Source organism: Pectinophora gossypiella, chromosome 18 (genome assembly GCF_024362695.1).
Source record: "Pectinophora gossypiella chromosome 18, ilPecGoss1.1, whole genome shotgun sequence".
Taxonomy (NCBI): Eukaryota; Metazoa; Arthropoda; class Insecta; order Lepidoptera; family Gelechiidae; genus Pectinophora; species Pectinophora gossypiella.
This window is the reverse complement of record NC_065421.1, coordinates 7,912,639-7,939,914: the sequence shown is the minus strand read 5'-3', so window position 1 is coordinate 7,939,914 and position 27,276 is coordinate 7,912,639. Positions and strand designations below refer to the sequence as shown.

General features: G+C 40.0%; 1 protein-coding gene across 2 annotated transcripts in view; it reads left to right on the top strand.

Annotated features, from left to right (window-relative positions):
* Positions 1-7,730: 7,730 nt before the first annotated feature.
* Positions 7,731-27,276, top strand: part of LOC126374783 (hemicentin-2-like) — a 214,236-nt gene continuing 194,690 nt past the window's right edge. For both annotated transcript variants that reach the window (XM_050021497.1, XM_050021496.1), the window contains exons 1-2: positions 7,731-7,896; positions 18,970-19,780. In XM_050021497.1, coding sequence (XP_049877454.1) covers positions 19,651-19,780 — 130 coding nt within the window. In that variant the 5' untranslated portion in view covers positions 7,731-7,896; positions 18,970-19,650. The remainder of the gene's footprint in view (positions 7,897-18,969; positions 19,781-27,276) is intronic.

The window sequence follows — 27,276 nt, the reverse complement described above, 5'->3', positions numbered from 1 at the left end:
GCATTAAATACATGCATACATTAGCTGACGAATATATTCTCAATTGGGCTAGTCAAGAGGTCATCCATTGCAAAATGAAAGTCTATGCTTCACCAAGCTTTCTTTTAGACCAACTCGCAACGTGAACAGTATCGCCGTCTGTAATGGACGAGCCAAATGTGTTGGTGAAAATTGTATATATTCAATGTTGATTCTCATCTCCAGCATTGTAAATATATACATTTAGAAAGATTTTTAATTTATCCGCATAAAATTCCGATTCAAGACCCCGGAAATTTAGTACGTTAATTAAAATCATTTCCTAAGTATATGAGAATAATAATAATGATGATTATTATAGGTACCCTTTCTTTAACAACTGACAATAGAATCACACAAAATACTAATGAAAAAACCTCATCAATATTTCTATCATTCTTCTCCTAATGGAATATTTATACAATAAATAAATGAGAAGAGCTTACAACGGAACGAATCCGTTTTGCCTGGAGATGCGGAAAAATGCTCATTTGGCTTACTTATATTACTTCCTGAACGCTTGGACGATAATCACAACCCGAATCGTCTTTAGCGATCTATCTCACGACGCGACGGTGTCGATATCGAATCGATTGAATCACCGACGCCACGCGATTCGAGCTCTTTTAAATTGTATCTCAGGGGGTTAAAAAGGCCACATCGAAACAATTCATATTCAAAAGCAATATTGCAATGTGAAATTTGCACATCTGAAAATAAGTGTGCATATATAAATGCACATATATATATATGATTATATATGATTCTTCCATTAAATTATAATATTTATGGAGTATTTTTGAATAATTATATACCCGAGTAATGAGAAAATAGGTAATTATCATGTTAAATCTGGACAGCGCCTTCTATATTTTTTTTAGGGAATGTAGCCTGGGGAGTCCCTCATTGGAATTGCATCCTGCTTCAGATCGCGCCGTGAGAAAGTACTCTTACACTCGTAAACGTTTCGTGCTTCGGGCGCAAGAACGTTTTCCCCTCTTGCGTTTCGTTTCGAATTATAACCGAGACGATTTTCGTCCGCTGTTTCGCTTTAGATTTCGTGTTAAGATGATAATCGCGGGAGTGTTTTACTTTGGATTATATGCATTTGTTTTAAGCGCGAGTTTCTGCGCAATGTTTTTTTTTAAGATATGTTGCAATGATTTTTGTAGAATAAATACAGTGGGCTTATTTTTGTATTTGGGTCAATATCAAAATGTGCCAAGTTTGGTGGCGAACTTTCATATAATTTTTTCGTGAAAAATTGGGTTCCGACATGAAAAAGGATCCTTTTGGATTCTTTTTCATGTTGGAACCCAGGATCCTTTTGGATCTTTTTCATGTCGGAACCCAATTTTTCACGAAAAAATAATGTGAAATTACGCCACCAAATTGAAATTTTGATATTCACCCATTTAGAGAAAATAATGATCTACATTTTCTTTTCGCCACAAATCTGGAAGACATTGAAATATAGAAACAACCAACTTATAATTAACTCAACTAAGTACTTCATAAATATAATGACAGGTTTTTTTAAATAAATATATTTTAATTAAACATGCCCAAACATCCATATTACGACTTTTATACTGAGTGAGCAGTTTTTGGCAGCCTGCTAACTCCTACCCCGATACCGACCAACCCGATACCGACCCCGCCGGCGTGGTCGACGATTTCCCTCATTCAGCGCTTATCGCTATCGACCCGCTAGGGTCGATTAATTCTTACAAATATTTTTCCTCTCAGACGACGCCCTGAGCCGAGGTTCGCGCCCAACTGGGCACCCTCAGGCCTGTTGTCTTAAACGTTGTACCGGGTGAGAGCCTTCAGCGCTCCCCATTTGTCCGGCCAAGTTAATGCCATCTGCGGCAAATCTACAATAAGTCACGTCATAAAAAAGGCAGCCTGCTAGGGTGTCGATCTCTCTGTATGACAGAACAGAAAAAAAACTATTTGTTTTGTTATTTTTTCCATGTACTTACGTACAATCCAAGAGCAAAAGTGCAGTCACTGAGCCCGGCGAATTATTTTGTAAACATTGGTTGTCATAATTATATATTTTTTGTTTTTGTAGGTGTTTTTGGTCTATTACAGAAACGACATGTAACCAGGAGATCTTAAGCGCAACAAGTTAATTTATCACTTTTCAAGAAACTGATTGGACTTTTGTACCTTATCGTACTATACAGGCGTGGCCGAAAATGTAACCATATAAATTTCAAAAGCTTACAAACGTCAAAAGGCTTGTAGTTCTTGCCCAATTTAGACATTCAAATCTGTGGCGTCAATGGTTTTCATACTTCGACACCAAATCTTTTTTTTGACGTGACTTATTGTAGATTTGCCGCAAATGGCATTAACTACTTGGCCGGAAAACATCCCATGTCTTACCTACCTTTGTTTCTTAATTCTATGGTCTGTATAATGCTGGAATTATGTTTCGAAAATAAATGAAAGGAAGGCGGAAATACAAGCAAAAACGTTCTGAACCTTTCGGAGGTCCGTCTTAGAGACAATTCCCATTTCAGGAATATTGGAGCCCTGCTTATCGGGCCTTATTGAGCAATATTGTTTTTTATCTTGTAATTGGATTATTTTATTGATCAGATTATGTGCTACAGTTCAAATTGCCCAAAGTTGTTTTAGTTTCTGTCTTATTCAATAGAGAGGATATGTTCAAGGGGCTTTTGTGGCGTGGAATCGAAGTATACATGGGGTGAAGATCAATTTGAAACCAATTGACCTACATCTATGTATGGGGATTTGGAGGAAGGAATATTAGTTAGTTTTATTAGAATTTGTTGTTGTAGGTAAGGAGAAATTCTATTGAAATCGCTTATGGTCCAACAAACGTGATTTGCAAGAAAGCAGGGCGGCATATATAACATATCATCTAGTGCGAAAGAGACAAGAAATATCTCTTTTTCGCACTAACAGTATACAGCTTAGTACGAACTAGACAACAGATATTTTAATCAAGTTACATTTGTTGAACCATAGAATTTCAACCTTAGGTTTCAATTTTGTTGAAACCCGAGATGACTCTAAAGAGAACTTTTAAAGGCTTTTACACTTGTTTTTTCTTTACCTTTTTTCCGGCTCAGTAGTGTCTATCAACCAGGATTAATCTACAAGTCCGATAAAAAAGTAATCTTTTATAAAAAATTACAATATTAAAAAAAGATTAACTCTTAATCGAAAAATTAAGTACTTACCTATCTCGAAGCGCATAATTTCCTCTTTAATCATTGAATCTTTTTCGAGGGCAAAAGGAAGTTTGGCAATTATTGGTAAGAACCATCGAAAGGGCGAAACTTCATAGCAAGATTAGGCAACATCTGATTTTATAAGGAGGGCAAATTATTTCGCAACTTTCATGAAAGTTTATGGACAGAATAAATAACAAATCGCTAGGTGCTATTAAGTATTCAATACGCGAGTTTCGGGTACGAGACAAAATTAAATGACGATCAATCTTACATTCAACTGTTTTACTACTTGGTCTGTTATTGCTTTTGAGCAAACGGTCCCCCTGATTTAGTAGGTGGGGTTTGATTCCCAGCGGGGAACAATAGACCAGACACAAAAAGGAACCTCCCTTCATTAATTATTTTATGATCTTTTAACTACTTGTTAGGATAACCGTTATTATAAAACATACTTGTCTATATACGTCCCACCGATGGGCATAGATTTCGCCTCAATCAACCGGAGGTAGTATAGAGCATACTCCACCACGCTGTTCTGGAACAGCGTTTTGGATTTGGAAGACACTGGTGTCTCAGTTTCACAAAAGATCTCGCAAAGTTGGTATAATACTTATATACTTACATATAACCAAAGACAAGTAAGACGGAAGAAGAAGATTGACGTCGATAAAGCAAGAAATAAAAAGAAAGAAAGAAAGAAAGAAAAAAGAAAGAAAGAAAGAAAAAAGAAAAAAAGGAAGAAAGAAAGAAAGAAAGAAAGAAAGAAAGAAAGAAAGAAAGAAAGAAAGAAAGAAAGAAAGAAAGAAAGAAAGAAAGAAAGAAAGAAAGAAAGAAAGAAAGAAAGAAAGAAAGAAAGAAAGAAAGAAAGGAAAGAAAGAAAGAAAGAAAGAAAGAAAGAAAGAAAGAAAGAAAGAAAGTATTTATTATTAGAGGATGCCACAGTAACAATACAAACATAGTAGCAGTAGTATTAACAGAAACGTAAAAGGAACAGAAAAATAATAATAAAATACAAAATATTAGTCATAGGTAACAGTCATGATCTCTCTTAGAGATAAGTCCACCCTTGTAAACGTCCATTTCTTGTTTGTGATCTAACTAGTTGTTAAGTGCAATAAAGTATATTCATATTCCATGTGGCGGTGGTGGACATCCTCAATAAATGGACCTCGAAACAAACGATCAAATATAGGATGATTTAAAGAAAGACTAGGTCAAAAGTAATCTAAACCATGCACAAAGACTTTAATGAGAGCGGAAGACGCGAAAGTGGTGTGTCAGGGTCGTAGTAAGTGTATTTCCGAAGTCTCTGCCTACCCCAACTGGAAATAGGCGTGATTGTATATACGTATGTGTAAAAAACTCTACCAACCTGCAGTAGAGCAGCGTGGTGAAGTATGCTCCATACCTTCTCCGATTGATTGAGGGGAGGTCTGTGCCCAGCAATGGGACATTAGTCAGTTTACGTTCATGTTTTATGTGTAAAAACAAGCTGCAAGGTATAACAAAACCTAATTATTTTCTCTGCCTTTCACACTAAAGGTTTAGTAGATCGCCTAAGGGACAGTGAATGTCTAATTATACAGAGAAGACCTTGGTATAAACCCTAATAAGTCAGACGCACAAGAGAGGGTGGGTCTGAAACCAAAACCGGCCAAGTGTGAGTTGGATTCGCGCATTAAAAGTCCCGTACCACTACAATTTAATATTATTATAAATGTGTTATATTTTTAACAACCAAAAAATGGAAAGGTTTTCCGTTTATTCTTTATAACGTACAAATAACAAGGCAATGGAGGAGCTCAGTGGCGCAGCGGTAAACGCGCTCGGTCTGCGATTGTTGAAGTTAAGCAACTTTCGCAAAGGCCGGTCATAGGATGGGTGACCACAAAAAAAGGTTTCATCTCGAGCTCCTCCGTGCTTTGGAAGGCACGTTAAGCCGTTGGTCCCGGCTGCATTAGCAGTCGTTAATAACCACCAATTCGCACTGGGCCCGCGTGGTGGTTGAAGGCCCGATCTCCCTATCCATCCATAGGGAAGGCCCGTGCCCCAGCACTGGGGAAGTTAATGGGCTGGTGATGATGACGAATAAAGAAAAACCATAATAAAAACATAAAACAGTAGGTTTTCAGACTCTGCTATATATATGTATAATTTTTTCATTAACTATAACAATTATTTTGTTAAAATTGTACCTCGCTAGACATTTGTTACGGTTTTAAAGTCAGATAGTAGACGGCGTTTGCTTACGAGTATGTTTGGGAAATCTAAACATAGATAGGTACCTATAGAAATGGTCTTGAAAGTAGGTATATTACTATTAAATAATCACAAACCTTGTAATTACCTGTTTTACAAAGTTTCTGTTTAATAACTGTCTTAAAACTGTTGAAAGGTAAATTCTAAATGTCAAAAGGAAAAGATAATGTTTTGCTAAAAATTGCGCCTCGTGGAAGCCATCTTCTATAATATATTATGCGACAACACAATTAAGCCTCTTGTTTTCTTCTAAAAGTTTCTGAAGCGTGAAATGTCTTCCTTGAAAAATCTCACGAAGCTTTATAACTAATCTCGTATTTGTGAGAAAATTAAATGGCACTTCCTTATATATGTACAATCTATTTTTGAGTGGAAATGTATTTACCTGTCCTTAAGAATTAGCTAGTATTTGATAAGCACTTTGCAGAACACTTCGGGAAATAATCCACTTTCTTAATTGTGTTTAGTACTTATTTACGTTCGTTTTTCTAGTCCGTAGCTCTTAAGCTACGGCGTTGCTAAGCAACGCAAGGTTTTTAAGTAAACTCGGGCGTGTACAGTCATTGAATGGGTCGCCAAATATGTTTTTATTAAAACTACCAGCTACGCAAACCATTTTAAATATTCCTTGATTCTGACAAACAAAATCAAAAATCAAAACCGTCTATTTTTAATGTAGGATTGTCAGAGAGTCGTTCCCTCTTACAGCTACACATGTCCATAATTAAACAACCTTTTTATCAAACAAATATCGACATAAAATTGAAATTGTAAGGTGAGAAGTTTCTCCGGCGTAACATGTATCTAGACTTGTGCCAGTGAGGACGAGGCATTAGTAATCGTTAAGCCAAGCTTGCAAACTTTGACAACTGACTTGGCTACCAGCCCAGACGCCTTCACCAACTCGCAGTAGAGCAGCGTGATGGAGTATGTTTAACACATCCCCGAAGGAGGCATGTGACCGTTAAACTGACCAAGATTCTTCCGCATCATATAAACGCGATGTTGGAATTTTCACACTTCGACTCTTTTACACTTCGATCTTATACATAACTAGCTTTTGCCCGCGACTTCGTCCGCGTGGCGTGTTATAAAAGAGAGATCTTTGTGTGTGTGGGAGTGCATGTCAAATTTCATGCATCTAACTTAAGCTGTTTAGATCTTTTCATACAACATTTTTTCCCGCTAACTCCCGTTCCCGTGGGAATTTTGCAATATCCTGTGGCAACTAAGCTTTAAGTTTACTAAGGTACCTGCATGCCATCAAGCGTACGTATAACTTTAGTGGTTTAGATTTTTCATACAAAAGGATTTTTCCGCTAATTCCCGTTCCCGTGAGAATTTTGGGAATTCCTTTCTCAGTGCACCTCTACGGTACCTAAGCTACGTCCCTTCCAAATTTCAAGTGCTTACGTTTAGCAGTTTAGGCTGTGCGTTGATATATCAGTCAGTCAGTTCCTCCTTTTATATATTTAGATTATGATCGATGCTATAACAGAACACATCTTCGACCTTCTATTTTTTTTGTTACTTTGATAAAAATCTGATGACTTCATCGAAAATATTGTACGCGTGTCACTGGAAGGCACCCGTTTATTTACATAAAATAAATAAATGAATTGGGATATAGTCGTGAGCTTACCTATGTTATATATTTCAATGATTTACTTTAATACGAGCTACCAATACAGTACCAATAGATACAACTTTTAAAGAAGTAAGTAACCGTAATCACTCCTATATTGTTGGACTCTAGAGGCGTTCTCTCTCTCTTTATTTAAAAGCTGCGCTCTTGTCGGTGGAGTAATCGCCATTCCTCTCTTCTTCCCGCCAAAACCTTCACCTCCTGATACGACACGACCTGCACCTTCTCTTTTATTTGTTTCATAAATGTTCTTCTAGGTCTACCCCCTTCCTCTCTTCTCCTATTTTTTTCCTTCTGTGATGTTTGTTATAAATTAATCGTGGCGTATCAGATGGCCAATCATATTTCTAGAGGCGTTACGAGTTACGAAATAGAGCTAAAAAAGCATATCCAAACCTATTCTATTTTAGTTAGTGAAACCCGTTCGAATGCTTGTAAAGCTGTACGTACACACGGTCTTCTAGCCGAGGTATCGATAAAAAACGCTGCAGGTGATCACAGTGGTGGCATCGCAATTAGAGGTTGAAATCGTCTCTCACCTGGTTCGGAGCTGCGCGCCTAAGGTAACCGGCGACTAGTCGCCAGTCAGTCGGTCGCGCGCCGCGCGTTGCCTCACACGCGACTTGCCACTTGCTAACGCGAACGCGTGCGTTCCCGTCACGTAATCTTTAACCGTAACTTCGAAATTTGATTTTAACGTAACGTGCTCTGTACTGGACTGAAGTGACTTACCATGCCGCTGCTCGATTAGGATATTTTCGGGTGAGATTTTCTTTTGTCTCATCATTTTCGTAGGTTTCTACTTGGCTTTTTAGTTAGTAGAGAATGTATTTTCTTACTTTAGAAATCTTTTTAAGCGTTGATTTAATTACACAAGTCCTTTTTATTCACTCAGAATAAATGTTATAATTATAAATTAAATTATAGAGTTTAGTATTATATTGTCGAAACTAAGTTTGTAAATTATAATAAGATATTGATTACAATAGCCTTATTATAGAGTATAAAATAACATAAAATAATTAAAAATTACCTAATAGAATTAGGAGATGATGGGTACAGGTTTAATCGGTATGGATACAGATTGTATGTTTTGACAACTTTGCAGTGCGTTAAAGGAATTTGAATTATTTTTACGTAATTAGGTAGTATAAAAAAATGCTGTAGGTTGCAAAGAGAAAGGAAATTATTCGCTTCACTAATTCATTTGTTACTTTGCACAAGTTTTCTAATTTCGAATTTTGAATATTTTGTATTCATTTTATTCGTAATATTTTAAACTTCGAATTATATTTTTCTTATTCCTAATAAGAAAGTTATTTCCCTAAGATAATAATATATAATAATAAAAGTAATTTATAATATTCATAAAACTTTAATTGTGCTTTTGATTTAATATTTCCCGGTCTTTTATATAAAAACGTTTTCAAATTTAACAAATATTAAGTAAAACTTTATTAATTAAAGTCGAGCTTATGTAAATACTAGCTTTATCCCGCAGCTTCGCTCGCATTAAATTCTGATTTAGAACACAGAAGAAAACTTCGAACAGAATCTAAATTCAAAACCAAAGCGATTGTCTTTTTCCTTATAAGTCCAGGAATATTATAAATCTAAACTAAACGAATTAATTCAACCCGAAAAACAACAACGGTAAAACTGAATCGGAAACCGACTTTGTTTTCGGAAATCGGAAAACCAATCCGGAAATCGGAAAAAATAAAGTGATGTTGACCGATAAGCGACTGTATATCGATTAATAATCGAATATTTTCAAAGTCTCTAAATAATTTAAATATCGATATGCATATATTTTTTTATTCTCTATAATCAAATAGTACGGTGAGCAGTTTGGTTTATGGGTTTGCTTGTGCTTAGTGTAGATAGTTTTAACTTTAAAGTAACTTTATAAGTACATAAAAAACTCACGCCTATTACCCATCGGGGTAAGCATAAACTATGCAATTCCATTTGCTTCGAACGTGACATACTTCTTTTTCTTCAGAAAGGTGTGTAGGTAAGATTTAAATATAAATCAATGTTACTTAACGGCCTCTGTGGTCGAGTGGTTGAGCTGTGAGTTTACGATTCGGAGGCCTCGGTTCGAATCCCGGTGAGGACATACACTTTGTGGACAATACAGGCTGATAACCTAATTGTCCAAAAGGAAGATGATCCGTGCTTGGGAAGGCACGTTTAGCCGTTGGGTTAGTATTACTTAGTAAGTACGTGGTAGTTACATGAAAAATCAGGGGCTTTTTGCGGCTCAATAGTATTATTAGTAATAGTCGATTATTGGTTTCAAAGCTCACACGAGAGAAGAGTTGAAATGACTATCCTTTAGACGACTTATTGTTACAAGTCGTTAGGCATGTTTGCCCAAGCTGAAAAGCTAAAAGTATTAATTTATTTCAGCACAGAAGCTACAATTTTATTCTGTTGTAGGAAAACATTTTATCTCGTTACTTATCGTCAGATGCGTATAGAAATAGTTCCACAATAAATCGTTTTACGGAAGAGAATATATATTTGTACGTAGATATACTCTATGCGGAACTTATTTCTTCTTATTCTTCTATAAATAAATTTAATATCTCAAGAAGCAAATACATCATCAAGTACATTATATCCCTTCCGCGGGGAAAATCCCTTTCTAAATATATCCTCCATATATCTATAGGTACATATTTTCGCGAATATGAACAACTTAATAGATTCAAAATTTGAATTATGTCATTACACATACACTTTATAATTATGTTTATAGGCACTAAAAATAATACATTACATAAAAATATATAGCCTATTTACCTACGCCCCACTGCTGGGCACATGCCTCATCTTAATCAACTGGAGGGGGTATGGTGCCACCACGCTGCTCCAGTGCGGGTTGGTGGAGGTGTTTGGGCTAGTAGCCCGTGACCAACGGTTTAACGTGCCTTCCGAAGCATGGACCCAACAAAGGATAGTCTTACAAAGTGATACCAACGAAGTTCCTATCGGGAATCAAACCCGGACCTCCACATCGTGAGCCCAACGCTCTAACCATTAGACCATGAAGGGTGTTTGAATAAATAAATAAGTTAATTAACACTAAACAGGAGGACAGGAGTCCCAGTGCCGCTTTGAAATAGACTATACTGGGGGCCATCCTACTCGCGTCAGACAGAGTACTGCGGGGCGGAAGGCAAGAGGGAAACCACTGCCCAATTTTTCTCTAAAAAGTAGCATGGAGAATGCTACACCGGTAAGAGCGTGGCTCTTAAATTAGTTATGAACTCTAGGGGTTGTAGGTCCATCTTTTGACAACATGTATTGTTTCGTATGTATTGTATATATTTCGTTTGTTTTGTAAGTATTGTTTATTCCATAAGTCCAGGAATATTATAAATCTAAACTAAACGAATTAATTCAACCCGAAAAACAACAACGGTAAAACTGAATCGGAAACCGACTTTGTTTTCGGAAATCGGAAAACCAATCCGGAAATCGGAAAAAATAAAGTGATGTTGACCGATAAGCGACTGTATATCGATTAATAATCGAATATTTTCAAAGTCTCTAAATAATTTAAATATCGATATGCATATATTTTTTTATTCTCTATAATCAAATAGTACGGTGAGCAGTTTGGTTTATGGGTTTGCTTGTGCTTAGTGTAGATAGTTTTAACTTTAAAGTAACTTTATAAGTACATAAAAAACTCACGCCTATTACCCATCGGGGTAAGCATAAACTATGCAATTCCATTTGCTTCGAACGTGACATACTTCTTTTTCTTCAGAAAGGTGTGTAGGTAAGATTTAAATATAAATCAATGTTACTTAACGGCCTCTGTGGTCGAGTGGTTGAGCTGTGAGTTTACGATTCGGAGGCCTCGGTTCGAATCCCGGTGAGGACATACACTTTGTGGACAATACAGGCTGATAACCTAATTGTCCAAAAGGAAGATGATCCGTGCTTGGGAAGGCACGTTTAGCCGTTGGGTTAGTATTACTTAGTAAGTACGTGGTAGTTACATGAAAAATCAGGGGCTTTTTGCGGCTCAATAGTATTATTAGTAATAGTCGATTATTGGTTTCAAAGCTCACACGAGAGAAGAGTTGAAATGACTATCCTTTAGACGACTTATTGTTACAAGTCGTTAGGCATGTTTGCCCAAGCTGAAAAGCTAAAAGTATTAATTTATTTCAGCACAGAAGCTACAATTTTATTCTGTTGTAGGAAAACATTTTATCTCGTTACTTATCGTCAGATGCGTATAGAAATAGTTCCACAATAAATCGTTTTACGGAAGAGAATATATATTTGTACGTAGATATACTCTATGCGGAACTTATTTCTTCTTATTCTTCTATAAATAAATTTAATATCTCAAGAAGCAAATACATCATCAAGTACATTATATCCCTTCCGCGGGGAAAATCCCTTTCTAAATATATCCTCCATATATCTATAGGTACATATTTTCGCGAATATGAACAACTTAATAGATTCAAAATTTGAATTATGTCATTACACATACACTTTATAATTATGTTTATAGGCACTAAAAATAATACATTACATAAAAATATATAGCCTATTTACCTACGCCCCACTGCTGGGCACATGCCTCATCTTAATCAACTGGAGGGGGTATGGTGCCACCACGCTGCTCCAGTGCGGGTTGGTGGAGGTGTTTGGGCTAGTAGCCCGTGACCAACGGTTTAACGTGCCTTCCGAAGCATGGACCCAACAAAGGATAGTCTTACAAAGTGATACCAACGAAGTTCCTATCGGGAATCAAACCCGGACCTCCACATCGTGAGCCCAACGCTCTAACCATTAGACCATGAAGGGTGTTTGAATAAATAAATAAGTTAATTAACACTAAACAGGAGGACAGGAGTCCCAGTGCCGCTTTGAAATAGACTATACTGGGGGCCATCCTACTCGCGTCAGACAGAGTACTGCGGGGCGGAAGGCAAGAGGGAAACCACTGCCCAATTTTTCTCTAAAAAGTAGCATGGAGAATGCTACACCGGTAAGAGCGTGGCTCTTAAATTAGTTATGAACTCTAGGGGTTGTAGGTCCATCTTTTGACAACATGTATTGTTTCGTATGTATTGTATATATTTCGTTTGTTTTGTAAGTATTGTTTATTCCAGTTAATGTTCAAAACGCGTACAGATTTTAAAGAAAAGTAGGTACGCTCTGGCCGATCTTTAAAAACCGAATGTACCTTTGGCTATCCCAACTGGGAATTTAGTCGCGAGCTTATGATGTTGCGTTGCGTTGTTTCTGTTATTTTTACTTTTCTATGAAACTCATCAAATTTTGGCAGGAGCCGTCGCGTCGTAGCCCAGTTGGTAGAACATTTGCTTCGCACTTTGAGGTCGCAGGTTCGAATCCAGCACAGGCCTAAACCAATGATTATCGATTTTCTTTTCGAATTCATGTTTGGATCATAAATGATTATCACGTGCTCAGCGAAGGAAAATATTGTGAGGAAACCCATATTCCCGAGAAATGCATTTTCGGAGGTATGTGACCTAACCTGCATTGGGCTGGTTTTGCCTTCGTGGGTTGAAAGGTCAGACAGGCAGTCGCTTCTGTAAAAAACCTAATCCTGTGAAAAAACGGGATAATGCTAGGGGGACGACTCATCAAATTTTGGAGTGAAGTTCTGTTGATCTGACCTTTTAGACCAAATAATTTATTAAAACAAAGGTGGTAGTAATAAGTAATATGATTAATGAAGTCAGGGGATTGAATGTACTAAAGTGTACCTAGTACAACTAACCTGATACTTATTGGTATGTTTACGAATGTAAGGCTTTAATAATAAAATAGACAGAAACCATTTATCAAAGTATTTACTATGATGACTTTCTGTTGCTAGATTTTGTTACTAACCTGTAAATGTTATGATTCATCATTATAATAAGTATTATGATTCACGCCTATAAATGACTTAGAAAAAAAATAAAATATATCTAGAAAGTTCTGTCACACCCCGAACTCTTCATACAAACAATCTCGTTTTACACAGTCACTACACATTCACATTATCGTACACATGCATCTGTGTGTGTGATGCCTGACAAGATACGATTCAAGTCTAAACTGTGTTCGAGGAGGGTTGAGGTAAATTTAGCTCAGACGCTGGTGGGGAGCGAAGAGTTGCCATTCTATTATTTAGTATTATTCCTTATTCTATGGTTCGGTCTGAGCTATTATCATCACTGAATTGGGACTGTAATTGGTCGAACATAAAATATAAAATACTAATCTAGAAATAGAAGCCATTTTTATTTTAAACCGAAATCAAATAAGATACTTTATTGCACAGAATTTACTCTTTCTTTTTTACTTATTTACGAATTTGAATTACGAATTTGAACTCCTAGTACCGGACTTGCACCAATGAGTTATTTTAATTTATCTTAAGTGCAGTTTTCACTATCACAATTGGCTCGGCGATCAAAGACGGTGATACGGATCACCACCTATCACGTTGGTCTAACAGGAAGCTCGGTATGGTATGTGTAGGTACTTACTTCATCTTGCTATGGATGTACCACTAACACAATTGGGAAGTCGTGAGCTTATGTTTATATTACGACGGAAAATTCCATTTGATATCAACTCAGAATCGTGGTCTGATTCATATCCCTCAGTATTCGTTACGATGTCACTAACACCACTAACTCCGGTACAGTCATGAGCAATATAATGTACCCACTTTAGGACTCTGTCGCACTAACATATTTGACGTCTACTGAGACTTACTTACAGTTCAATTTGTCAAAGAAGTTAATGTGACATGGTACCAAAGTGTATACATATTAATACTCGTGAACGTACTTGCTCGTCACATTTGTCTTTGGACATCAATTTATAGTAAAAGTGCCTGCAGTATGTCTTTATTTATTGACGGAAAACGTATTACTATGCTGTCATGAATATATAAAACTATATTACTAAATGCGCCACATGATGGTCGTTTTGTCATAATAAAAAGTAGCAATTGGTTCCGTCAATAACATACATACATAAACAACCTATATACGTCCCACTGCTGGGCACAGGCCTCCCCTCAATCAACCGGAGGGGGTATGGAGCATACTCCACCACGCTGCTCCAATGCGGGTTGTTGGTGGTGGTTTTTACGGCTAATGGCCGGGACTAACGGCTTAACGTGCCCTCTGAAGCACGGAATCATCTTACTTTTTCGGACAATCAGGTGATTCAAGCTGTTAAGTCCTTACCAAACAAAGGACAGTCTCACAAAGTGATTTCGACAATGTCCCCATCGGGAATCGAACCCGGACCTCCAGATCGTGAGCCTAAAGCTCTAACCACTAGACCACGGAGGCTGTTCCGTCAATATAGTTATAAATTAATACGAAACCTGATGAAGCAAGACAAACGTCGAAACGGCCATGCGTGCCGCTAATTTACGAAATGCTCTGAAACGTTTTATCTCTGCATTCAATCGTTATATTACTTACGGTGATATACGTAACTTGCTTCGGTAATGTCGCGACATTACGTCTGACGCAACACTTTACCAAACGTCTTGGTGTTAGATACGGTACCGATTAGTGATGTCACTACACAACAAAATGGGAGACTGGAGTTTGTTTCAACTCGAATTTGTTATTCGTTAAATCGATGCAAAACACAGTTAAGTAACTAACTAGTATTAGACAGAACGAATAGTTCAGCACAATTAGTCTTATCTTATATAGCCTATTCGATCCCACTGCTGGGCAAAGGCCTCCCCGTGATTATTCCACAAAAAAGAAGAAAGAAAGAGAGGGGAAGTGATTATATTTCAATAAAAATAAAATTTTAAAATAGTCACAACGCGCGGTAAGAATTTTTCTGTCAAAGTACGTAAGCTAGTGTTGTGTCGTTCATTAGTATAGTGACGTATCAGTCAATATTAGGTCGATCGATTCTGTTCTGTCTAACACTAGTTACTTTTTAAAAACACACACACACACACACACACATACATACATTATGCCTATTTCTCGGGTTAGAGACTATGGAATTCCAATTACCACGATCCTGACACACCTATTTCGGTTCTTCCACTCTCATCAAAGTCGTCATGCCCGCTTGCTGGTTTAGATATACTTAAAAGTCTGTAAAAAATAAATAAACAAGAAGCGTTAAATTGCTACATGAACCAAGTCACTATTGTAAAACCTCTTCATCACTATTATCACATAACATAAGCTAGCGAGCATATCCCAATTCTGGTAGTCAGAGGTACATTCATCGCAAGATGAACGTGATAGTGCAGTGTAGCCGTCTATAAAGGGCAAGCCAAGTGCCAAGTAAGGTGTGTGTGAAAACTGCTATTACGACTCACTATGGTCTAACAGAAAGCTTGGTGAGGTGTGACTTAGGTCATCTTGCGATGGGTGTACCTCCGACTACTCCTATTGGCTTATGTTATGTTTTGTTATAAAAAAAATGGCGACTTCGAATAAAAATAGGGTGTCACATCACTAGTACAGATAGTGGTGTGCCGTATTGCCGTCTATACAGGTGAAGCCGTGTGCGTTTAGTGAAAACTTCACTTATGGATCATCACTTATCACTTTGGTCTAACAGAAAGCTTGGTGAGGTGTGACTTAGGTCATCTTGCGATGGGTGTACCTCTGACGACTCCAATTGGCTTATGTTATGTTTTGATATAAAAAAAAAATGGCGAGTTCGAGTAAAATTAGTGTATCACATCACTAGTACAGATAATGAGCCGTGTTGTATGTGGCACATTATACGTACACGGTACACTCATATTTTTCCTGTAATGGTAACATCCGACGGTCATCAGAATGAGGAATGCCTGCAATGTGTAATGATGTATCATTAATATTGTTTAATGGTGAATGATATTACCTCAATATGAAAATCACCGGGAGAAAATTAATTCGAAAGAAGTTGTTCCTCTTTTTTTGACGTTTTTTCTGAATCTTCACGATAAGTTGAAATCTACACGTAACAGTATACTTCATCATTAGGCCCTGTACATCTTGTCAAATGATTGAAACAGCATCTGTCGTAGGAACAACAGCGAAAACGCCGCTCATGGCTAAATAGACCGATCCTGGAACGATACACGCGGGCGCGCTTTTGACTCGCAAATTGTGAGTCGGCTCACATCTATCTTCTATCTAAATATATAAAAGGAGAAACTGACTGATGGACATATCAACGCACAGCCTAAACGGCCAAACGTAGGCACTTGAAATTTGGAAGGGACATAGCTTAGGTACCGTAGAGGTGCACTAAGAAAGGAATTCCCGGAATTCCCACGAGAACGGGAATTAGCGGGAAAATCCTTTTGTATGAAAAATCTAAACCGCTTAAGTTAGACGCTTGAAATTTGGCATTCAGGTACCTTAGATAACTTAAAGCTTAGTTGCAACAGGATATTGCAAAATTCCCACGGAAACGGGAGTTAGCGGGAAAAAACATTTGTATGAAAAAATCGAAACCGCGTAAGATATGTTTTCAATCTAGCATTCATGCATACCTTAGTAAATATAAAGTTTAGTGATGGCTGTATTTTGAAAAATGGGAGTTAGCGGGAAAAAAAATATGAAAAATCTAAACTGCATAAGTTAGGTGCTTGAAATTTGGTATGCACTCCCACACACACAAAGATCTCTCTTTTATAACACGCCACGCGGACGAAGTCGCGGGCAAAAGCTAGTAGCCTATATAGGTGGTGACGGCGTCGCCTTAATGACAATACAAAGATCGAAAGAATTTCGCATGGACAGGAGGAGGACCAGGTGGTGTAATGGTTGATTCACTCGTCCCAGCTTGACAAGAGCTGCCAGTCCCGAAGAGTCTGATTTTGAAGAGTGATGAGATAGAGTAAGAAATGAAAAAATCTTGTCAAATTACTAAGGTGTTTTGACATCAACGGGAACAGAACTGTCGAATGCTACTACTTAAATGAGTTATGGCTAAAGAGACAATAACACAGGTTTTATATCAATAAAGCATTACAACATCCATTTCATTTCATAATTTACCGTAAATTAGCTCAATCGGTACATAATATAATTTAATTTCTTCACACAACATGTATTTAAATGTTATCACAATGTTGTGTTTTTGTCTTTATTTTCCTAGACAATGTGTGCCTAGAGTATGAGGGAAAGTACTTACCTACGTCTCGTTTTCAATACTTATTGAAGGTCGCTGTGAAATGGGTATTATTTCTAGAATTTGAAAAGTATTTTTATACTTATGTTTCTTTAAAAGATGGGACTGTAAAAATAATGTTACTAGCTACGTTTTATAAAATAAGTAGAATATAACGGGTTTTAATCCCGGCTCAGGCACTAAACTATTTTCTGTCGTGTGGGCTGTGAGGTGGAAACGTATCATTACCAACCCCATCAACCCTACTGTCAGGGTTAATATTGAGCCGCCAAAGGCCCCTGACATGGCTTATGTAACAACTACTATCTTACATCAGTAAGTAATAACCGGGACCAACTGCTTAACGTGCCTTCCGTAGAACAGATCGTCTTACTTATCTAAACCACTAAATTTAACTTTTTGAGTTTGAATTCATGTTTGATTCTTCGATAATTGATATGACGTAGTTTCCAGGATATGTGTCTGGTTAATGGAAATTATACTCGCCCTACATGACATAAATCCCATAACATAGTTGGCGAGGAATGGGTGTATATATTTATACTATAGACCCCTGTCTACCAATTTGCGAATTTGCCTCCCGCCTGTAAGCAATCTAGCGTGGTCGACATGGAAGTCCTTAAATAGGCTCCGGACACAGGTTGGCCTCTGCAAGGATAATGTCTGCAGGTAGGGATGTTTGCGATGAGTGCGAGTGTGGAGTATCACCACAAACTACGGCTCACCTTTTATGTTGTCCTAAATGCCCTAACACCTGCACTATTAGAGAACTTTACGAAGCCACTGACTGCTACTGGTCAGCAAAAAATTAATATCGATCGCCATCGACTCGCAAAGAAGAAGAATTTGCGAAGACATGCTCATGTCATGTCATGTTATGTTATAGTATAAGAAGGGGTGTAGCGGTACAGACTACATAGTACAGTAGCGGCAAGGAAATAATTAAAAAAAATCCGGCTAACTTTCCCAAGTTCCATTACTTACTCAACTAATACAAAAATTTACCAAGAAACTTTCAACTACTTACGCGCGTTCCCGTTCCGTACATTACTCGTTTCCCAGCCTTTACTTCAGGTATGTGCATTATACGAGAACGACATCACCAAACTTCGCTCTAAAAGCTAGGAAAGATGGCGCTCGTCTCCGTAAACTATATTAGCGCCGCCAACACTCCGGTCGTCGCAGCTTTTGATGAAGGATTTACTCCTTGAAAGCTTTTGTTAAATTTTTCTTGAACAATACCCTTTTAAAATAAACAGAAAGTGCCACTAGATGCAACGGAAATTTCATGGAAAAACTCCGTTTTTTTTCAGACTAGATTTCCGCGCTCTCATTTTTTGCAATATCAACAAAGACAAGCTTTATATTCGTATTTAATGAATAGTAACTTTTATATTTTTAAAAGAATAGCGTCTGGAAGATAAAGTTTAATTATTTGAGCTGTTTAAATATAAATTATAGATTTATTTTCATCATCCTTTGCTATTTGTATTGAAATATCAGACATTAGAAGTACCTATTTCCTAAAATGAAAATGTAGTCTAAGCAAATAGTTTCCTGACTCTAACGCTATTATGAATTCTTAGCAAATTCACAAAGACCTGTCTAAATATAGGATGTTCGGACATAAATGAGAGACTGTGTACTTTGTTGCAGGTGCTCAGTTTGTCCTGGAGCGACGTCGCCGCTAAAAGAGCTCTGAATTATTCATCCACATATTTAACCAACGCGTCCCAACCCTGCGTACACACCACGGGTATAATACAACAAAGATTACTGAGATCATTCCAGGGTAATGGACATATAAAAGAGAGCCATTACTCAAAACAGAACATTAGTGCCCTATCTGATTAATCGATAGTTATGAATATTACAGCGTGTCCAGCTTATTCAAATGTATATACTTACATCAAACAATAGATAAAACTTTCAGTAGGTACTACTGTCGCTATCACGTAACGAACAGAATGTATTCTATAGTCAGGAAGTGTTACCGAATTAATTAACTGCGCAACTACATTGTTGGCGACTTTTGTTACGAATTCAATTGTGATATAATCGATATTGGAATCGAATCGGATTCATCGTCTAATCGAAGGAGGAACTCACAAAAGACAGGGAAAAGTGTGAAAAGAAATGAAAAGGATTCGTAGAATTGTAGTGTAGTGTAGCGTCAGCGAAATAAATGTTTAGAGAATGCGCGAATGTTCGATATTGGAATGAAAATGGATTTCGAAGGTCTTTTTGGATTGTTTAAAATTGGAATCGATAAAAGTGTGATTACTGATGGTATGGAGTTGGGTATTAGTGAGGAGGTGATGGTAAACTGAGGAAGCGATGCGCAAGGTGTCTGCGAGGACAATGAGGAGTATGCCGGCGCGGGCGGTGCGGCAGGTTATGTTGGCTGTGATATCTGCTGTGCTGGTGGTGGGAACAGGCGAGTGGAGCGAAGACGCTGAAGATTTGGGTAAGTCGTCTCATAATTACATTATATTATTACATAGATGTTTTTAGAAGTTGTTATCTCCCTTTATCCCCCAGGTATTTTCATGGAACCAAACATGATTTGTACAAACAAACACAACGGTAACGGTTTGTTCGTACAATAAATTGGTAGCGTTACCGTATGACATCGATTATAGAATAATTTATTTATAAAAGGTGTATTACAAAATGTTGATGAGATGTATTACATAATATTATATGATGTATGTGTGTCGTAGATTTTACCTAAATAAACTTTTTCATTATTATTATTATGTATTACATAGAAACGCAATCTTAATTTTATTGCAGTGCTAACTACTTACATTAAACAGCTTTCCTTTATACTTTAATCTAACAATTGCTTAACAAAAAGCTCCCTTTAAATTAGTAAAATCATTAGTCAAATTGCCGCGATAAAAACGTCTGTCTTCTATTCTTCGTGTAATCCAGATTTCTAGCATTAATGGATTATTTTATTCTAGAATGAAAAAAGTTAATGAAAGAAAGGTCTTTTCTTTCATTAGGCGTTGATGTTAAATGGATAGTTCTTAAACGACTTTGTGTCCGCGGTGTTGAAGCTTGTGAGGCTTAAGAAGTTAAGAAGTTAAGAACTTGATAGATGGTCCGGCTTATAATATTATGTTGTATCGACAAGTTCGAGATAACTTTGAGATTACAATCGGTGAATAGACAAATTATAAACTTAATATTATATATAAGTAGGTAAATCTTCTTCTTATCGTGTGGTGTCAGGGTTATGATTGAGCCGCCAAAGGCCCCTGACATGGCTCATATAACGATTACTCACTTACATCAGTAAATAGTAACCGGGACCAACGGCTTAACGTGCCTTTCGAAGCACGGATCATCTTACTTTCGGACAATCAGGTGATCAGCCTGTAATGTCCTAATCAAACTATTTTCACATAGTGATTTTTGTGATATGTCCACACCGGGATTCGAACCCAGATAAATAAATAGGAGAGTAGGGGAGTAGGTAAATGAGTGTATTTGTTTTGTCTACTATATTGCCGACGAATCGGATCGGACCCTGGCTCTATGGAAATTAAGATGAAAAATGAAAATTAAGAGAATTCAATTGATGATGTAATCCACCCATAATAATAATGGGTGAATTACATCATCCACCCATTATTATTATGATCAAAATATACAGAAGCAATATAGTAACAACATAATTCTATACATAATGTGATTCAAATATCAAGCACTCTGCGTCGAGCGGCCGTCCCGAACGGTCGTTTGTTCAGAGGTCCCGAGCTGCGCCCCGCAGCTCCCCGCGCTGCGCCCCGCAGCCCCCCGCCGCGCGCCCCGCGCCCCGTGCCGCCATTGTCTGCCGGCTACCTGCTGGCGTGACCCTGCCGCCATTCATTGAGTCAACAATAGTTCTTCTCAGAACTTGCTGGCTTATCTAAGTTTCAAGGATAAAATAACGACTGTTATTTTACAGTTGCATCGATTTTAATTTTAAAACCACAGTTTCGTGGTCCTCAGTGGATACCTTGCGGTGTTAACTAAGCTGAGTGGGACGTGGCCCTGGGGCGTCCGCTTGCCTCACTTTGAGGCAGGCACATTACCCGGACGGGGCTAGAACCACCGGCCTTGGGGTCTACCCTAGTCGACCCTAGCTGTCACCCGGGGTAGAGTGACCAATCTCTACCCCTTATATTTTTCTCTTCGTGTTTCGGGGTGTAAAAACCCTCCGCACTTAGAGCATAGGAACCCTCTTGCACAATAAGATCGGCAAAGGGATACCAGCTTAGGGCACACCATAAGCACACATCTTCTTTGTTAACCCCAAGCAAAGAGGCAAAACTCACTCTTACACACCCTCGAGCAATCCCACTCGAGTTGCGAAAGTTAGCCAGCGATCGCCTCAGAGTTTCTTGCGCCGCTTATTCTCTGAGGAACGCTTTTGCGAAGCGGTAGTAATTATTATATAGCAGATTGGCCGTCCCTTAAAAATGGCCGACAGCTCCGAGCTGTGGGCCGAAATCGGTAAAATCATTTTGACGCATATCCTAGCGGATAAAAGCAGCGCGCTTTACGCTGAGATATGTCGATTAGTACCGCAAGTTGCGGCGTTAACCTTGCCTTCCGCGCCCCGCATTGATAGTGCTCGTGCCGACCGCGCGTCGTCACCCTGTCTCCCCGCGACCCCCGGCCCCGCCGCGTCCCTCGCTTCGCTTCCCGGCACTGACCGGCCTACTGCGTCTGCCCACCCCACCGCGTCTATTGCATTGTCCCAATCGCGCGCTTCTTCCCCTTCCCCTGCTACCCTCCTCACCGGTGACGATGAGGAATCGTGCGATGTTCTTATGGACGTTGCCGAGTCCGATTCGTCGTCGGAGTGTGTGGAGTCGTCCTCTTCGGAGGACATATTCACGCTCGTGGAGGGCCGTAAGGGAAAACGAGCCCGCCGTCACCGCGAATCTGAGCCTGCTAAGGTCCAGAAGACGTCCTCGGGAACGTCGATTCCCTCTGCCATCCCCGAGGCCCGTAAGGCCCCTTCCAGCCCTTCTAAGGCTCCCAATGGTAAGAGTGCCATCAGCGGCACTCAAGTACAAAAAGGTCCCACCCCTCCGCCCTTGTATATGAGGGACAAAAATAGGTGGAACGAAGTCTCCCTTCGGGCGAAAGAGGAGAACATCGTAATCACCAGCGCCCGCACGACCCAAGATGGGATCAAAATTCAAGTCCCGTCATCTTCTGAGCATAGAAAGCTCACTACAATTCTGAAAGGTAGAGGAATACAATTCCATACCTACGCCCTCCCGGAGGAACGTATCCTCCGTATCATCATAAAGGGAATCCCTAAGGAGTGGGAAACCACTCTTGTTAAGGAGGATCTTGTTAACAACGGTTTTCCGGTGCTTGAGGTGCACCGTATGCATCGCGGTCGTGGCCAGGTCCCGTATGACATGGTCACAGTCATATTAGAAAGGACGGATGAGGGCAAGAAGATCTTCAACCTGAAGACTTGTTGCGGTCTATCTGGCCTTAAAGTCGAAACTCCCCATAAGGGAGGCCCCCCAACGCAGTGTCATAGATGCCAACTTTACGGGCATTCTAGTAGGCATTGCCATGCCAAGCCTAGGTGCGTAAAGTGCCTAGGGGATCACGCTACCTCGGATTGCCTTAGAGGCAAAAACGAGGTAGAACCCCCTAGTTGTGTGCTGTGTGGTCAGCAAGGTCATCCTGCGAACTATCGCGGATGCACCAAGGCTCCACGCACCCACCACAAGGTAGCCCAACGAAGGGCAGCCCGAGCTGCAGCTTCCCAACCCGGTCCCACTAAAGCCCATATGGCCCCTTCCTCGCACTCTACTCGCGATTTCCCGGCTCTGCCACTCACGCAGACCAAACTCGCGCCGCAGCGTCCATCCGCATGGACTCGTCCCCCGTCAATCGTCCGACCCACAAATCCGCCCCGCGCCCAACCTAGTAGCAATTTAGGTATTCCTGCAGCCTCTCTCGCGCCTCGTCCGGTTCCTGCGATGGCCCCTCAGGCCTCTGCATTTCCTGTCAACCAGTTTAGGGAATTTAGTATTCTCTTTAAGTCGGCCCTTAGTCAACTTGACAGTTTATTAGACTCCCTGTCCCAATTTAAAGCCTAATAATGGATTGTACGAATAAAAGTAGAGTCAAACCGCGTTCCCTTACAATAGGTTTTTTCAATGCTGATGGCATCTTAGGTCAACGTGCAGAGATTCACGAGTTTGTAAAACATCATCAGGTAGATATTTTATTAGTGCAGGAATCTTTCCTCAAACCCTCTAACCGCGACCCCAAGATGGCAAATTATAATCTAGTGCGAAACGACAGGACCTGCGCGCCCAAAGGGGGCACTCTCATTTATTATAAAAAGTCACTTCACTGTATCCCCATAGACCCACCTGCCCTCACTGACATTGAGGCTTCGATCTGTCGAGTAGGCATGACAGGACATCAGCCGATCACATTAGTGTCGGCTTATCTATCTCCTAATAACTCTAAGAGGTTACTTAGAAGTGACCTCGAAGCCCTCTTTAATCTCAGTAATTCAGTCATAATTGCAGGCGATCTTAACGCTAAACATCTTTCTTGGAGTTGCTTAACAACAAACACAAGAGGCAGGGTATTAGAAACTCTAGCCGAGCCCCTCTATTATGATATAATAACACCATTGCAGCCCACTAGATATCCCCCTGACTTGAACCACAGACCAGAAATACTCGACTTGGCGCTTCTAAAGAACATAAACTTACGTTTATGTTCTATAGAAGTACTACACGAGTTACAATCCGACCACCGACCTGTTATATTAAAACTAGGCTCCCGTTTAGACGCCCCTGATAATCCAGCACCCCCTAAGACAGTGCTGGACTGGGAGAAGGTGGCCGAAGGCCTCCAGTCTTCCAGTTCAGTGTACTTAGATAGTATCCCAGTAGAAATAACCTCCTTAGAGGAGGCCTCGACAGCTATTAACTCCCTCACGGATCACGTGAGGTCGGTTTTGAACGAAAGTTCAAAACAGGTTCCGGAGATGGAAGACCATCGCTGGAAACTGCCTACCGACATCCGTGATCTGCTAACGGAGAAAAACGCAGCCACCCGCGCATATGATTCCAATCGCACCGAGGAATGTCGCCGTCATTTGCGTCTCTTGCAGCATACTGTAAGAAAACGTATTAATGACATGCGACAGAATCGGTGGGACAATCTTTTGAGCGGCATTGAGCCCCACCACCAGGCCATCTGGCAGCTGTCTAGGTCTCTTCAAAAGGATACGGTTGTTCCTACTCCTCCTCTCAATAGGCCTAACCAACCCCCCGCTTTCGACGATGACGAAAAAGCCGAATGCCTTGCCGACAGTCTCGAAGCCCAATGCTCGCCCAGCACTCTCCCTATCGATCGTAGGCACCTCTCGACGGTGAACTCTGAAGTTCAGCGTAGGGCTTCTGTACCTCCCACCGATCCTCCTCTTCCACAGGTAACTGAGGAAGAAGTCCTAGGTATTATCAAAAGATTTCATACCCGAAAAGCCCCTGGCTCAGACGGTATCACGAATCGTGTCCTTAAAAACTTCGGTGCTCCCCTCATCTGCTTACTAACGGCAATATTCAACGTCGCCTTGAGCAACTGCGTCTTTCCACAGCAGTGGAAAGAAGCAATTGTAATTGGTATACCAAAGCCTGGGAAACCTAAAAACGAACCTTCGAGTTACCGCCCCATAAGTCTTCTCAATTCCATGGGGAAGGTTTATGAGCGGCTCATATTTGCTAGATTACGGGACTACGCCGAATCCAATAGTCTTATTCCACCAGAGCAGTTTGGTTTTAGAACCAAACACTCCTGCGTTCAACAAGTGCACCGTATTGTTGAACATATCTCTAGTAGATTAAACTTAAAAAAACCTGTCGCTACGGGAGCGCTCTTCTTCGATGTGGCGAAAGCGTTCGACAAAGTCTGGCACAACGGCTTGATCTACAAGCTTTATTCACTGGGAGTGCCAGACCGTCTCGTGCACATCATACGAGACTTCCTCTCAAATCGAACCTTTCGCTACCGCGTGGAGGGGACGCTCTCGTCACCGCACCCGATACATGCCGGAGTCCCACAAGGCTCCGTCCTCTCCCCTTTACTATTTTCATTATATACTAGTGACATTCCCAAATCCCCTAATACCGAATTAGCTTTATTTGCGGATGATACAGCCATCTATTCTTCGTGCCGTGGTCGAGTTATGATGACCGGAATCCTCCAACGCGCGGCCAATGCCTTGGGCAAGTGGTTTCGCAAATGGAGAATCGAGGTAAACCCGGAGAAAAGTGCAGCGGTGTACTTTTCAAAGGGCTATTATAACACGCCACGGTCACGCCGTCAACTTAAAGTCATTACGATGTTTGGCAAGCCGATCCCTTGGGAGGAGCAAGTCAAATATCTCGGCGTAGTCTTAGATAGACGTCTTACTTTCAAGGCCCATATCAAACGAGTGCGCGATCGCGCCGCGTTTGTAATGGGCCGTCTTCATTGTCTCCTTAACAAGCGAAGTAAATTGTCCCTTAGGAATAAGGTGAAAATCTACACGACTTGCATCCGTCCGATCATGACCTATGCAGGGGTAGTTTTCGCTCACGCGAGCCCCTCTCAAATTCACCGTCTACAGGTAATACAAAATCGTTTCATGCGGAAAGCCACGGGAGCTCCGTGGTTCCTTCGCAATGAAAATCTGCACATTGACCTAGGTCTGCCAACCATTGCCCAATGGCTCAAATTAGCTTCCAAACGTTTTTTCGATTCTGCTCCGCACCACCCAAATCCCCTGGTAGTTGCGGCTTCCGAATACATCCCGCTTAGGGACGGTACTGAAAAGTATCGGCGTCCGAAGGACGTAATATACGATCCCGACGACCCGATTACCCTAGCCATAGAGGCAGCCAATCAGCTCGCGACACCAAACACTTCAGGACCCCGATACCGACCCCGCCGGCGTGGTCGACGATTTCCCTCATTCACCGCTTATCGCTATCGACCCACTAGGGTCGATTAATTCTTTCAAATATTTTTCCTCTCAGACGACGCCCTGAGCCGAGGTTTGCGCCCAACTGGGCACCCTCAGGCCTGTTGTCTTAAACGTTGTACCGGGTGAGAGCCTTCAGCGCTCCCCATTTGTCCGGCCAAGTAGTTAATGCCATCTGCGGCAAATCTACAATAAGTCACGTCAAAAAAAAAAAAAAAAAAAAAAAAAAAAAAAGATTCAAATATCAAGCAATTAATCCAGTGAAAATAAATAAATGCAATGTATCTGTCGTGGCCAGATCGTAGAATTGGTCATTTCATGATGTGCTCGATCATTTCATGAAATGGTCATATTTCATGAAATAGAATGTCATTGGTTGGCCACATTATGATGTAGTTTGACCAGATCAACGAACACAAAATATGCATGATTACTTTATGATATGGCCAAACGTTGGCAATCATATCGTGAAATTAGTAACATTATCCACCTGAAATGGTCGAACACATCAGGAAATGATCAATTCTACGATCTGGCCCCGACATATCTATTACTTGTGCACCAAACATTAATAAAGACTCCAAAAATAACACAGATAATTCTTTACAAATTATTTCTTACTTTTCTTCATTTATGAAGCCCTAAACACGTACTTTATTGTAATATAATATTCGTTCTCAGTGACCCACTTGTTTGGTTCCCTGTATCTTGGGTCCAGACACGCACATTTGCGAGGGTAAACCCAGCCGCCCTACAAAAACATCTGTCTTAAAACAAAGCTTAGTCTGGCCATTGACCTCAATACTTTACGTTTAATAGGGTTATTACTTTTATTCTACATTTGTGGGATATTTAAAGGTACTGTCATCATCATCATCAGCCCAGGAACGTCTCCACTGCTGGGGCACGGGCCTTCCCTATGGATGGGTAGGGAGAACGGGCTTTAAACCATC